Source organism: Ovis canadensis, chromosome 14, assembly GCF_042477335.2.
Source record: "Ovis canadensis isolate MfBH-ARS-UI-01 breed Bighorn chromosome 14, ARS-UI_OviCan_v2, whole genome shotgun sequence".
Lineage (NCBI taxonomy): Eukaryota > Metazoa > Chordata > Mammalia > Artiodactyla > Bovidae > Ovis > Ovis canadensis.
In genome coordinates this window covers 48404592-48418983 of record NC_091258.1, presented here as the reverse complement: position 1 = coordinate 48418983, position 14392 = coordinate 48404592, and the positions used below count along the sequence as shown (strand labels likewise).

Genomic DNA, 14392 nt, shown 5'->3' with positions numbered 1-14392 from the left:
CCACATGCTGTAGTCCCTAGAGACTGACCTTCTCATCCATGGGAGGCAGAGCAGAGCAGAGGGAGATGAGGTGGCAAAGGCAGGTCAGACCAGAAGTACCGAGCACACCCGCCTGTCACCCTCCGCACTGCTGACGAGCACTTGTGCCACCAGCTCTCGCTCCTACTCCCTTTCTGACTGGTTGCTCCTGAAATAATGAAGACTGTGTCCTTTCATCTTGTATTCATTACAGTCTTCCTGTTAGGGCCCTCAGTAAAGGTGTGATGTGTGAACAGAGCAGTATTGGTTTGAGTGATGGAGCTGAGGCAAGCAGTCGCCAAGCCAGGGAGCAGAACGAACTTTCCTGGTTCACACTTGTCGCTAAGGATGCAAGAGCTGTTCCACACACATAAGCCTCCATTTTTATGGAGGCTTAGCGAAGAGCTGACTCATTGGAAAAGACCCTGATGCTGGGAAAAATTGAGGGCTGGAGGAGAAGGGGACGACAGGATGAGAGGGGTGGATGGCATCACTGACTCAATGGGCATGAGTCTGAGTGAACTCCGGGAGCTGGTGATGAACAGGGAGGCCTGGTGTGCTGCAATTCTTTGGGTCGCAAAGAGTCGGACACGACTGAGTGACTGAACTGAACTGAGAGAAGCTCAGTAACCTGCTCCAGGTCTCACAGTGGGTTGTGGCAGGTCTGTTACACAAAGCCAGATGTGGAGCTCTGGAAAAGTTACCTTGCCTCCCCAAGATTCTGTGTTTCTCATCTGTAAGACAGGGTGCCATGGACTTGAAGGGATGATACTATATATTATACTAAACACTGTATATTTTACACTAAACACTGCCTGGCCTATTGCAGTCATTACATACTAGCTTAGAATATTATCTTCATATTCCTATATGCTTTTGAAGAGGAGATATCTAAGTCAGTCATATATAGCTTAAAAAAAAAATCCATGTAGTGACTTCCTATGTGCCAGGTCCTATTTTATTTATTTATTTTCACAAAGATGTTATTTGTTTCTTTTTAGTGGAGGATAATTGCTTTACAGTGTGTTGGTTTCTGCTGTGCAACAGCATGATTGAGCCATAGGTATACATGTGTTCCATCCCTCTGAGCATCCCTCTTACCCCCCACCCCATCTTACCCGCTGGGTTGTCACAGAGCGGCAGGTTGAGCTCCCTGTGTTACCTAGCGCCTTCCCACCAGCTGTCTGTTTTACATGGGCTGGTGTGTGTTTCGCTGCTACTATCTTGTCCCGCCCTCTTCTTCCTCCCTGCTCTGTCTACAAGTCTGCTATGTCCGTGTCTCTGTTGCTGCCCGGTGAATATGTTCATCAGTACCATTTTTCTAGATTCCATATATATGCGTTAATATACGATATTTGTCATTCTCTTTTTGACTTACTTCACTCTGTATAACAGACTCTAGGTTCATCCACATGACTAGAACTGACTCAAATTTGCACTTTTTCTGGCTTAGTAATATTCCATTGAGCTTATCCATTCACCTGTCTATTGACATTAGGTTATTTCCATGTCCTGACTGTTGTAAATAATGCTGCAATAAACATTAGGGGACATGTGTCTTTTAGAATTGTGGTTTTCCCGGGGTATATGCCTAGTAGTGGAGTTGCTAAATCATATGGTAGTTTTATTTCTAGGTTTTTTTTTTTTTTTTTTTAGAATCTCCACACTGTTCTCCATAGTGTCTCTGTCAATTTACATCTCCACCAACAGTGCAAGAGGGTTCCTTTTCTCCACATCCTCTCCAGCATTTATTGTTTGTAGGTTTTTTGATGATGGCTAAGCCCTGTTTTAAATGCTTCATGAATACTGACTTAATACAGATTTAATCCTTAAGTCCCCTGTGAGGTAGATACAGTTAACCCCCTTTTACAGAATGATTGAGAAACTCACCTGACATCACCCGGCTGGTAGGAGGTGGAGCCAGGATTTGAGCCCAGGCAAGGCTAGCCGCAGATTCACGCCCCTGACCTCTGTGCTGCCTTCCCTATAACCTGTGGCCTCATTGGAGTGTGTATGGTCAGTCCTGTCAAGGCCCTTTCCCTGCTTCGTTCCTGACCAGGCTGTGGTGACTGCAATGCCTGTGGTGAGCTCGGCAGGGCTGGGTTTATGGAGATCTTTGGAGGTACATGAAAGGTATGTACAAGGATGTTGCTGCTGCTAAGTCGCTTCAGTTGTGTCTGACTCTGTGCGACCCCATAGACGGCAGCCCACCAGGCTCCGCCGGATGTTAGGGGCAAGCAATAAGGGCATGTTATGAGTAAGAAAGGGTAATCACTGAAATAAATGTGGAAAACCAGCTCTGTCTACTGGAGCAGGAAAACACCTAGTCAAGCCTGCCTAGCTTCATGCCATCTGGCTTCCTCAGAGGCCAGCTCTTGCCCTTTTATTTATTGGTGTTGATGAAGCTGCCCTTTGAGTCAGTGTCACTAAAACAGAGGTTATTAACAATTCTTCTAATCCATTTTGTTGTTTTAAGCCACCAGTGCAAATATACGCCCAAATATAATTAGAACATGAAGAAATGAAATGTGAGACAGGAGGAAGTGTGCCCTGGGCGTGAATTTAGAAAGGACATGGACATGGTTGCTTTTGGTGGCTCTGTCTCACTCCCTGCCCCTTAGAGCTGTTGTAATGAATGACCTACAGAACTTAAGCAGAATCTTACTTATGTAGCACTACAAAGTTTACACTTTCAAGGTCCCAGAATATCCGTGACCTGTAAGTAACCGCCCCCTCCAAAACCTGTAAATACAGAAAGTGACAAAAATGGCTAAAGGGAATTGAGGACATGAAAATAATGGAAGGTAGTATGTGACTGACCTGTTTTCTAACTAGAAAGGAAGCCTGTGAGGGCAAGAGAATTATCAGCAAAGATGAAACAGAGGTGGCTGGGAGACCACGGACATAGTAGTAGAAATAGTAGAGTTCAGGGAATGAGACAAAACTCTACAGCCCAGAAAGTTAGAGACAGGAGGAGGCAGGAAGCTGACAGGGGTTTGGGGTTACAGGCAGCTCAAATCTTGCTTATTTCCGTGGTTCACAAAGGCGTAGTTGTCTTCAGGTAGGATCAAGCAGTACAGAATGCTGTACTGTGGGCTATACGGGCAAAACAAGCCCTAACAGAGATGATACTTGACACTGTCCACTTACATCTACAGTAGAAGCAAAAGAAAAGCTAGATCTGAAAATGAAATTAAAACAATTCATTTATTATAGCATCAGATAAAATAACAGAAGTAAATTTAATTAAAAAAAGTGTGTAACTTACACTGTGAAAACTATAAAATATTGCTTAAATAAATTAGACACTCCATGTTCATGAATCAGAGATCTTAAGATTGTTATGATGAAAACAGTTCCCAAATTGATCTGCAGATTCAAAGCAATCTCTTTCAAAATCGCAGATTGATATATTGGTCATAAAATTTGTAGGAATGTGCAGGGGTTCCAGAATAGCCAAAATAATATTTCAAAAGAAAAAGCGGATTCACAGTTAGTGATTTCAGAACTTACTGAAGTAATCAAGACAAGGTGCTGGAGTAAGGACAGACTACAGACCAGTGGAATAAAGTTCAGTTCAGTCACTCAGTCATGTCTGACTCTGTGACCCCATGGACTGCAGCCTGATCTTTCCTGTCCATTACCAACTCCCAGAGCTTGCTCAAACTCATGTCCATTGAGTCAGTGATGCCATCCAATCATCTCATCCTCTGTTGTCCCCTTCTCCTCCTGCCTTCAACCTTTCCCAGCATCAAAGTCTTTCCTAATGAGTCAGTTCTTCGTATCGGGGGCAAAGTATTGGAGTTTTAGCTTCAACATCAGTCCTTCCAATGAATATTCAGTACTGATTTCCTTCAGGATTGATTGATTTCATCTCCTTGCAGTCCAAGGGACTTTCAAGAGTGTTCTCCAACACCACAGTTCAAAAGCATCAATTCTTCAGCCCTCAGCTATCTTTATAGTCCAACTCTCACATCCATACATGACTATTGGAAAAACCATAGCTTTGACTAGACAGACCTTTGTTGGTAAAGTAATGTCTCTGCTTTTTAATATGCTATCTAGGTTGGTCATAGCTTTTCTTCCAAGGAGTAAACATCTTTTAATTTCATGGCTGCAGTCACCATCTGCAGTGATTTTGGAACCCCAAAAACCAAAGTCTGTCACTGTTTCCATTGTTTCTCCATCTATTTGCCATGAAGTGATAGGACTGGTTGCGTTGATCTTAGTTTTCTGAATATTGAGTTTTAAGCCAACGTTTTCACTCTCGTCTTTCACTTTCATCAAGAAGCTCTTTAGTTCTTTGCTTTCTGCCATAAGGGTGGTGACATCTGCATATCTGATATAATCTGCATATCAGAATAAAATTGAGAGTCCACAAATAAACCCATATATTTATGATCAACTTATTTTCAGTAAAGGTACCAAGGTCATTCTGGTGGAAAAAAATACTTTCTTCAACAATTGGGGCTGGAACAAGTAGATAACCACAAGTCAAAGAATAGTTAGGCCTCTGTACCTCCCGGTTCCTTCCTTCCCCTAATTTACTTTGTCTCCATGGATTTGACGATTCTGAACATTGTACATAAATGGAGTCATAGAGCATATGGTCTGGAGAATCCCAGGGACAGAGGAGCCTGTTGGGTGCCGTCTGTGGGGTCACACAGAGTTGGACACGACTGACGTGACTTAGCAGCAGCAGCAGCAGCAGCATATGGTCTTCTGTGACTAGCTGCTTTGACTCAGCATAATGTTTTCACAGGTCATCTGTGTTGTAGCTTGTATCAATACTTCATTAATTGTTGTGGCTGAATAGTACTACTTTATCAGATCAGTTGATGGACATTTGGGTTGTTTCTACTTTTTGGCTGTTATGATTAATTCTCCTATGAACATTCATGTACAAATTTACCATGTTAATAAGATCTAAAAGCAGCTCAATAAACAACTGTTCCCCACTGTTTAATTTTCCCAGAAAGAAAAATTACACTAATCATCTGTTACCCTGAAGCGATTGTTTTCATTTTGAGTAACTATCTCCACAATTTTTCCCTGGTTTATAGCTAGTAATTTCACAGATCATTCTTCCTATTAGGTTTTCTAGGTATGTGTTTTGAGACTCATCTTATTTGGAGATAACCCTTGAAAGTGACCCTACACAAAACTAGACCTGTCTTGAGATTTCTGGATCTTGCAGGGCTTTGTAAGTCATACTGAAGCATCTGGACTTCATACTGAATCCATTGGGAAGTCACTGAAGTGTTCAAACAGGAAGGGAGTGATGTGATTCCATTTGCGTTTTAGAAAAATCCCTTTGCAAAATGAGGAGTGGATGAAGGAAGGAAAGGATGGGAGCAGGAGAGGTCAAGTAGAAGGTTGTTGCATCATCCAGATGAGTGGTGCAGGGGACTAGCCTAGGGCAGTGGCGCAAGGGCTGTCGGGAGCGGGTGGGGTGGATTTAAGAGATAATGAGGGAGGATCATCAAGGCTTGATGATGAGTTACCTGTATAGGTGAGGGAATAAACAGGTTGCAGATGGGCTGAAGAACCAACCGAATTGGTAATGGTGACATGCCATGAAATAGAAAATAGAGGAAGAAAATGTTTGAGGGAAGGTTTATGATAATTATTAAATGCTGACTATACATCAGAGAGGGCAATGGCAACCCACTCCAGTACTCTTGCCTGGAAAATCCCATGGACGGGGGAGCCTGGTGGGCTGCCATCTGTGGGGTCGCACAGAGTCGGACACGACTGAAGTGACTTAGCAGTAGCAGCATACACCAGACACTTTGTTAGGCACTTTTAACCAGATCTCATTTCATCTTCAAAAGACCCCTTGAGCTAAACAGCATTAGACCTGCTTTTCCCAAGAAAAACATTTCATTCAGCTCAGAACTGGTGAGGCCAGGATTTGGACCCATAGATGCATTCACTGTGTGTTCTCACTGTCTTACTTTACTGCTTCTGTTTAGGTTTAGTCACGTGGGTTTTGTGGAGCTTAGAATACATGGGTATGTGCAGCTCTGGAGAGAAAGCTGGGGTTGTGCTTCAGGTTTAGAAGTCACTGGTATACTGATTAAAGCCTGGGACATGAGTAGTAAAAGACCATGTAGAGCAAGAAGAGAAGAGGGCGCCTCTGACAGGATCTCAAGAACCTTAGCATTGAAGGGGCAGGGGAGCCTGAAAGCTGCACCCAGAAATGACCAGGAAGGTGGGAGGGCATCATGGATGGGGAAGGAAGAGCTGTATGTATCCCTAGTGCTCACAGTTGGGGAGTGAAGTAGTTAATTACTATGGATTTACAAAAGGAATGCCGTGACTCCGATCTGTGAGGAGGAGCAAGTGAAGCAATGTTATGTAGATAAAAGGAGAACAGCATTTGGATAGTCAGCATTTGGATACAACTTTTCGAAGATTGTGATTTGCAGCATCGAAGGTCAAAAAGTAGTCAGATTTATTTTTTAAAAAAAGATATTAGGTAGACTAAAGGATTGTTAGGTATTTATAAAATTATTATTTAAAATGATACAGGACTTTGGGAGTTCCCTGGTGGTCCAGTGGTTAGGACTTTGTGCTTGCATTGCTGCAGGCCCCAGTTCAGTCCCTGGTTGAGAAACTAAGATCCTGCAAGCCACGCAACACAGCCTAAATTAATAAGCAAAATTTAAAAATAATACTAAAAAATAAATTAAATGGTGCAGGACCTGTGGGAAACAGTATGCCAGTTTCTCAGAAAATTAAAAACAGATTTACCATATGATCCAGCAGTTCCACCTCTGAGTATATACCCAAAAGAATCGGAAGCCGAGCCTGGAAGAGATACCTGCATACCCGGGTTCAGAGCAGTGTTATTCACAGTGTGCTACCCAGGTGTCCATGGACAGGTGAATAGATAAGCAAAATGTGGTATATGCATAAAATGGAGTATTTTCAACCTCAAAAAAGGAAGAAATTCTGACATAAGGTACACCATGGATGAACCTTGAGAACGTGCTAAGTGAAGTAAGCCAGTCACAGAAAGACCAATACTTTGTGATTCCACTTTATGAGGCACCTGTGCACAGCAGTCAGATTCATAGAAACATGGTGGTTGCCAGGGGCTGCAGGGAAAGGTTGAAATAAGAAGTCTGTTAACTCTCTGTTAAGACAGAGTTTCGATTTTGCAAGGTGAAAGAGTTTTGGAAGTGGGTGATGGTGATGGTTACACAGCAGTATGAAGGTACTTAATTCCACTGAACTGTACACTTAAAAATGGCTAACATAGTAAATATTATGAGTATTTTATCACAATAAAATAAGAACCAAAAGAAAAAAGAAAGTGATGTGGCATAGCCCCATCCCCACGGTCTGATTCAGTGGGTCTGGGGTTACCAGTGACCCCACACACAGCTAGAGTGGGACCACTGGTTTACCTGAGGGATTGCCTCAGAGGGAAACCTATTCCCTACTCACATCAAAATCTCACTGTAATTTCCAAGCAGACTTTAGTTCAGTCGCTCAGTTGTGTCCAGCTCTTTGTGACCCCATGGCAAGCACATCAGGCTTCCCTGTCCATCATCAACTCCCAGAGCTTGCTCAAACTGATGTCCACTGAGATGGTGATGCCATCCAACCGTCTCATCCTCTGTCGTCCCCTTCTCCTCCTGCCTTCAAAATTTTCCCAGTATCAGGGTCTTTTCCAATGAGTCAGTTCTTCGCATCAGGTGGCCAAAGTATTGGAGTTTCAGCATCAGTCCTTCCAGTGAATATTCAGGACTGATTTCCTTCGGGATTGACTGGTTTGATCTCCTTGCAGTCCAAGGAACTTTCAAGAGTCTTCTCCAACACCACAGTTCAGAAACATCAATTCTTTGATGCTCAGCTTTCTTTATAGTCCAACTTTCACACCCATACATTAATACTGGAAAAACCATAGCCTTGACTATACGGACCTTTGTTGGCAAAGCAATGTCTCTGCTTTTTAATATGCTGTCTAGGTTGGTCATAGCTTTTCTTCCATCTTTTAATTTCATGTCTGCAGTCACCATCTGCAGTGATTTTGGAGCCCCCCAAAATAAAGTCTCTCACTGTTTCCGTTGTTTCCCCATCTATTTCCCATGAAGTGATGGGACTGGATGCCATGATCTTAGTTTTTTGAATGTTTTTAAGCTAGCCTTTTCACTCTCCTCTTTCATTTTCATCAAGAGGCTCTTTAGTTCTTCTTCGCTTTCTGCCATAAGGGTGGTGTCATCTGTGTATCTGAGGTTATTGATATTTCTCCTGCAATCTTGATTCCAGCTTATGCTTCATCCACCCTGGCATTTTGCAAGATGTACTCTGAATATAGGTTAAATAAGCAAAGTGACAACATACAGCCTTGACATACTCCTTTCCCAGTCTGGAACCAGTCTGATGCCTGTTGCTTCTTGACCTGCATACAGATTTCTCAGGAGGCAGGTCAGGTGGTCTGGTATTCCCATCTCTTAAAGAATTTTCCACAGTTTGTTGTGATCCACACAGTCAAAGGCTTTGGCATAGTCAATAAAGCAGAAGTAGATGTTTTTCTGGAACTCTCTTGCTTTTTCCATGATCCAGCAGATGTTGTCAGTTTGATCTCTGGTTCCTCTGCCTTTTCTAAATCCAGCTTGAACATCTGGAAGTTCATGGTTCACGTATTGCTGAAGCCTGGCTTGGAGAATTTTGAGCATTACTTTGCTAGTGTGTGAGATGAGTGCAATTGTGCAGTAGTTTGAACATTCTTTGGCATTGCGTTTCTTTGGGATTGGAATGAAAACTGACCTTTTCCAGTCCTGTGGCCCCTGCTGAGTTGTCCAAATTTGCTGGCATATTGAGTGCAGCACTTTCACAGCATCATCTTTTAGGATTTGAAATAGCTCAACTGGAATCCCATCACCTCCACTAGCTTTGTTCGTAGTGATGCTTCCTAAGGCCCATTTGACTTTGCATTCCTGGATGTCTGGCTCTAGGTGAGTGATCACACCATCATGGTTATCTAGGTCATTAAGATCTCTTTTATATAGTTCTTCTGTGTATTCTTGCCACCTCCTCTTAATATCTTCTGCTTCTGTTAGGTCCATACCATTTCTGTCTTTTATTGTACCCATCTTTGCATGAAATGTTCCCTTGGTATATCTAATTTTCTTGAAGAGCTCTCTAGTCTTTTCCATTCTATAATTTTCCTCTATTTCTTTACATCGATCACTGAGGAAGACTTTCTTATCTCTCCTTGCTGTTTGGAACTCTGGATTCAGATGGGTATATCTTTCTGTTTCTCCTTTGCCTTTAGCTTCTCTTCTTTTCTCAGCTATTTGTAAGACCTCTTCAGACAACCATTTTGCCTTTTTGCATTTCTTTTTCTTGGGGATGATCTTGATCACTGCCTCCTGTACAGTGTCACTAACCTCTGTCCGTAGTTCTTCAGGCACTCTGTCTATCAGGTCTAATCCCTTGACTCTATTTGTCACTTCCACTGTGTAATCGTAAGGGATTTGATTTAGGTCATACACGAATGGTCTAGTGGGTTTCCCTACTTTCTTCGATTTAAGTCTGAATTTGGCAATAAGGAGTTCATGATCTGAGCCACAGTCAGCTCCCAGTCTTGTTTTTGCTGACTGTGTAGAGCTTCTCCTCTTCTGCTGCAAAGAATATAATCAGTCTGATTTCAGTGCTGACCATCTGGTAATGTCCATGGTCTTCCAGTCATGATTACTTGGATTACTGTGATATTGAATGATTTGCCTTGGAAACAAACAGATCATTCTGTCATTTTTGAGATTGCACCCAAGTACTGCATTGCGTCCACATAATGCAGTACTTCATTATTTCATTTTACAACCCTTGTGATCAGAAGGGAAAATGCTACAAAAAGTAAGACACATTCATTGTTGAAAATATGGCAAAGTTCAGAAAACAAAAATCATTCATAATTTTATCAAGTTATAATCATTATTAAATTAGGTCCTTCAGTTACATCCTCTCTGTGGAGTATGGTTGTTGATGTAGATATCCTTGTATATTCTCATACATATATAGTTTTTTGTGCTTTTTTGGGTTTGTTTTAAAGAATATTGATGTCATGCTTCACATATTGTTTTCCCCTTTTCAAGGAATACATGGTGATGTCTTTCAAGTCGTTGAGGGCCTTCTACCCATGATTTTCAGTGACTCCATAGTGTTGTTGATCTAACCCACTACTATTATTGAACATGTGTCTCATTTTCCAATTTTTCACTATCATAGTCAACATTGGCATGGACATTTTTATATAAAAATATCCTTGTAAATATCCTTGTTATCACTACTGCTACTGCCCGTTTGGTAGTTTTTTGTTGGTATTTTGGTTTCTAGTGAACATTTTCCTATGCTTGCTACCATAAACTTTTAAATCGTAACGTCTATAGTACCTGGGCTTCCTGGGTAGCTCAAATGGTAAACAGTCTGCCTGCAATGAGGGAGACCTGGGCTGGAAAGATCCCCTGGAGGAGGGCATGGCAACCCACTACAGTATTCTTGCATGGAGAATTCCACGGACAGAGGAACCTGGCAGGCTGTAGTCCATGGGGTCGCAAAGAGTCAGACATGACTGGGAGACTAACACTTCCCACTTTCATAGCACCTAGGTAGTTCTCTTTTGTCTTTTAACTGTGATATAAAACACTCTTCTTTTTCTTTCTGTAATACAGTATCAGAGAACCATGAACAGTTAAGGCCCTGAAGGTTCATGGTTTGAGCAGAGTCACACAGAAAATTAAGTATAACAGGACAGGAATTTGAACACAGCTGTACTCATATTTCATCTCTCCTCCTCCTAGTAGATAGATACTGCTAATATCCTTAGTCTCCACGGGAGAAGCTTCTGCAACGTTCCCCTCTGGAGCAGTGTGTCTTTTGTCCTGTGTGGCAGAGAACTTGTTGCTTCCAGATCAGCCTAGGAAATTGCCTCTGCTGAGCGTGCCTTCCCCTAATCGCCATCGTCCTGCTTGCTGTTCCAGGAGCCATGTGTGACCGAGACTGTGAGATAGTCGTGCTCATGCCGGAGACTCTGGTGAGGAGATGAGTTGGTGAACGGAGAAGGCGGCATGAAGATGCTTCCCGGCGTGGGTGTGTTTGGGACCGGCAGCTCCGCCCGTGTTCTGGTCCCACTGCTGCGGGCAGAGGGGTTCACGGTGCAGGCCCTGTGGGGGAAGACCGAGGAGGAGGCCAAGCAGCTCGCTGAGGAGATGAACATCGCTTTCTACACCAGCCGGACTGACGACGTCTTGCTGCATCAAGACGTGGATCTGGTGTGCATCAACATGCCCCCTCCACTCACCCGGCAGATATCTGTGAAGGCTCTAGGTACGGGCAGATGGCATCTCCCTCTCGGGAGTCCTTGAACATCCCTGCTCTCCTCTGGGCCTGGGTAGGCCCTCTTGGGCTTGGGTCTGGGACAGCTCTCGTCCCTGAAGCAGTGCTGAGGAAGGGCACTGTGGGAGGCCTTATAGCCGTGGGACGAAATGCCCCAATATCTGGGAAAGACACAGCCTTCCCCACCTCCCATGAGTAAATCCCCAAGCAAAAATTCAGCAGATGCCTTTAGAGCTGGCCTGTCACAGGGGCTAGTGATGATTACATTCAGGCATTGTAAAGTTCGCCTCTGTGAAATCGGAATCTAAAGACCTGGTCCCGGGGAAATTGGCTGTGATTGATGCGTTTGTTCTTCATTTCCGTGGCATACAGGACCACGGAGGGGAGAAGAGGGTGTGTATCAAGGCTGCCATTTCCCATATTTTGTCAGTCCTTGACTAGACTGAGCATACACCCTTCCTGTCATGCTTTGCAATTGTGTACGCCAGAGGCAGGAAGGCTGTCCAAACGCGCTCTCTCCCCAGCAGGACCCATAGGTTAGCCTGCTCACATCCCTGCTCCCTCGGGAAGCACTGGGCCTAGCCACCTCCTGCCCCAGCTTGGCATGGTTTGGTGAACTGTTCTCCTGCAGTTCCTGTTGGGCTGCTCTTTCCTGTCGACAGTAGGAAAAATTCTCCTTTGTCTTACATGAATCAGAATCTAATTTAATAGGGAAACAAACCAGTTGACATTCATCCAGCAATTCTTAAAAAAAAACAACTCCTGTGTGCTAGACACTGGCACAGTATCATTCTTGACATTCAGAACAGTGTTGAAATAGAGCTGTCTCTGCTTTCAGGTTTCACAGTATGATCAAAGAGACTGGAAGTAACAGTAACATTTACTGGCCAAGTAAATGAGAAAAGACTTAAGTAACAATTTGGGTAGCATATATAATTAATTGACAGAGTAATTGTATATACGGTGACAGGAGCCAGGTGTCCATCTCTGGCCCAGAGATCTCTGGGTCCAGGAACTGCTATGCCATGAGGCTGACCGCCACTCCTCCTGGCCACCACCATGGTGCAGAATCCAAGACTGCTTCTCTTTCCTGTAGTCTGAAGATAAGAGAGTGTCTGTCACCTCAACAGGCGTCTGTCTGGTTGTTGATTTGGGGCATATAAGTTTTGACCAAAAATTATAGATGGTTTGTCTTTTCCAGAGGGCTCTCTCTGAGGGTGTTGTGACATTGGAGCTATTCACTGGCCCTAGATTTTTAGAGCAGATCATGCTCCCAGATTGAGTTTAGAAGTAGACTTAAGTCAGCACTTAAACAGAGGACTGGTTCAAGGGAATCAAGCTACCATGGTCTCTTGACTTGTCACCGTTCCTTGTGGCATGAGTGCAGGTTGGTGAGGGTGTGTGCGGAGGCAGAGTTCTAGAGGCTCTCAGTCAGCTTCTTGAACTTTAGGGTTCCCACAGAGGCCATTTCCTAGCTATGTAAGGAGGAGGAGGAGACCCAGAGTTCTTGGGGCACAAGCTGCTGGTGTTTTCCTCATACAGGACAACACTGGACTTTGGGCCATTTACTATAAACAGGAAGGACAGCTTCTGGAGTCTTGTATACCAGCCCTCAGTGAAGTAAAGCCATCAGCCCTGTCTCCACACCTCTGCTGTCAGCAGGGAGGAGGGTGTGCATGCAGGTCCTTGGTCTGTTCTTGCAGGCGCATGATCTCAGGGCCAAGCTGGTTGGGCTGAGGGAGCCATGTCGGCCGCATGTGCCATCAGGCACTGCCCACTGAGGCCCCAAAGGAGTCACTGAGCCTATTGCAGCCATGAGGTTAACTCCCTGTGTGCTTGCTTGCTTGCTTTGTGAGAATTCTGACTTAACTTCCACTCATACGGAAGAGGCCATGAGAACTGCTCTAGTTTTCCCAAATGACTGGATATGAGTGCAGAAACGGCTGTAGGCAGAACACCAAACTGACCTTGACATCAGGCCCCGCTTCTGGTCCTGTTTCTGTCCCTGTCAACCTCTGGGGGCCCCTGTGAAATGAAGGTATCATTCAGTCTTTCCAGCTTGATATGACTGCCTCCATATACTAACCAAGAAAGATACTGGCATCGCGTTACAGGGGAAAGCCTGGCTTTCCTGTTGTCCCAAGTGGAAGGACAGATTTGTTTAAGTTAAATTCACATCAAAAATAAATAGTAGGAGTCTCCTCTGGATGTTCACTAGATAAATGTTCAGATGTTCACTGAGTCGAATGTAGCTCAGAAATGAAACTAAGCATTCTAAGTCATCTCAAACGTGAAAAACTTTTCTGTGGGTTAGGGGACTATATTTAAGTTAATTCCTCAAAAGCAGGACCTGTTCTTTCTTCCTGTAATGTAAAGCTCTGGCACTATCTGGTTCTTGTACATCGTTTAGATGAAGAATAGAATAGACACATTGATAGTTACAAAAATGCAGTGCGTTTGAAAGGGCTCAGAGTCAGCATTCCAGAACACCCCCACCACTGTTCCACCTGTGTGTTCCCGTGTATGGGTCCCGCTATGTATGCATGAAAGGATATTTTCCTGTTTTCCCCACTTACATATCTTTTTTCTTTGTTACCCTTTCTGTTACAGGTGCTATGTCTCTTATGTTTCATTAAGGATATAAGCTTTAGGGACTTTGCTGACAGTCCAGTGGTCAGGGCTCCACGCTTCTACTGCAGGGGGCATGAGTTTGGTCCCTGGTCTGGGGAACTAAGGTCCCTGCATGGCCTATTAATTAATTAATTTAAAGGAGATTAAGCTTTAGATCCTCAATCTTTTTAGAACCAGGAAAAAAAAAAAGACATGTTTACTTAACAGGATAGCTGTTGAAGTACTCTAATTTTAGATAAGCTCTTCCAGATTTTGAACCCATAAGAAGTTAAATCCTAGTTGTCTCAAGTCTATTGAGTGAAGGATCCTTCTTGCATTGCCCAGCATGGTGAAAGGTTAAGTCAGAGAGATGAGAAGCAGTTAAGTGAGGCATGCCGCACCTGTCCACATTTGT

At 43.7% G+C, this 14392-nt stretch overlaps 1 protein-coding gene across 2 annotated transcripts in view; it reads left to right on the top strand.

Moving 5' to 3' along the window:
• Positions 1-14392, top strand: part of GFOD2 (Gfo/Idh/MocA-like oxidoreductase domain containing 2) — a 41308-nt gene that overhangs the window by 18850 nt on the left and 8066 nt on the right. For both annotated transcript variants that reach the window (XM_069550008.1, XM_069550009.1), the window contains exon 2: positions 11013-11358. In XM_069550008.1, coding sequence (XP_069406109.1) covers positions 11100-11358 — 259 coding nt within the window. In that variant the 5' untranslated portion in view covers positions 11013-11099. The remainder of the gene's footprint in view (positions 1-11012; positions 11359-14392) is intronic.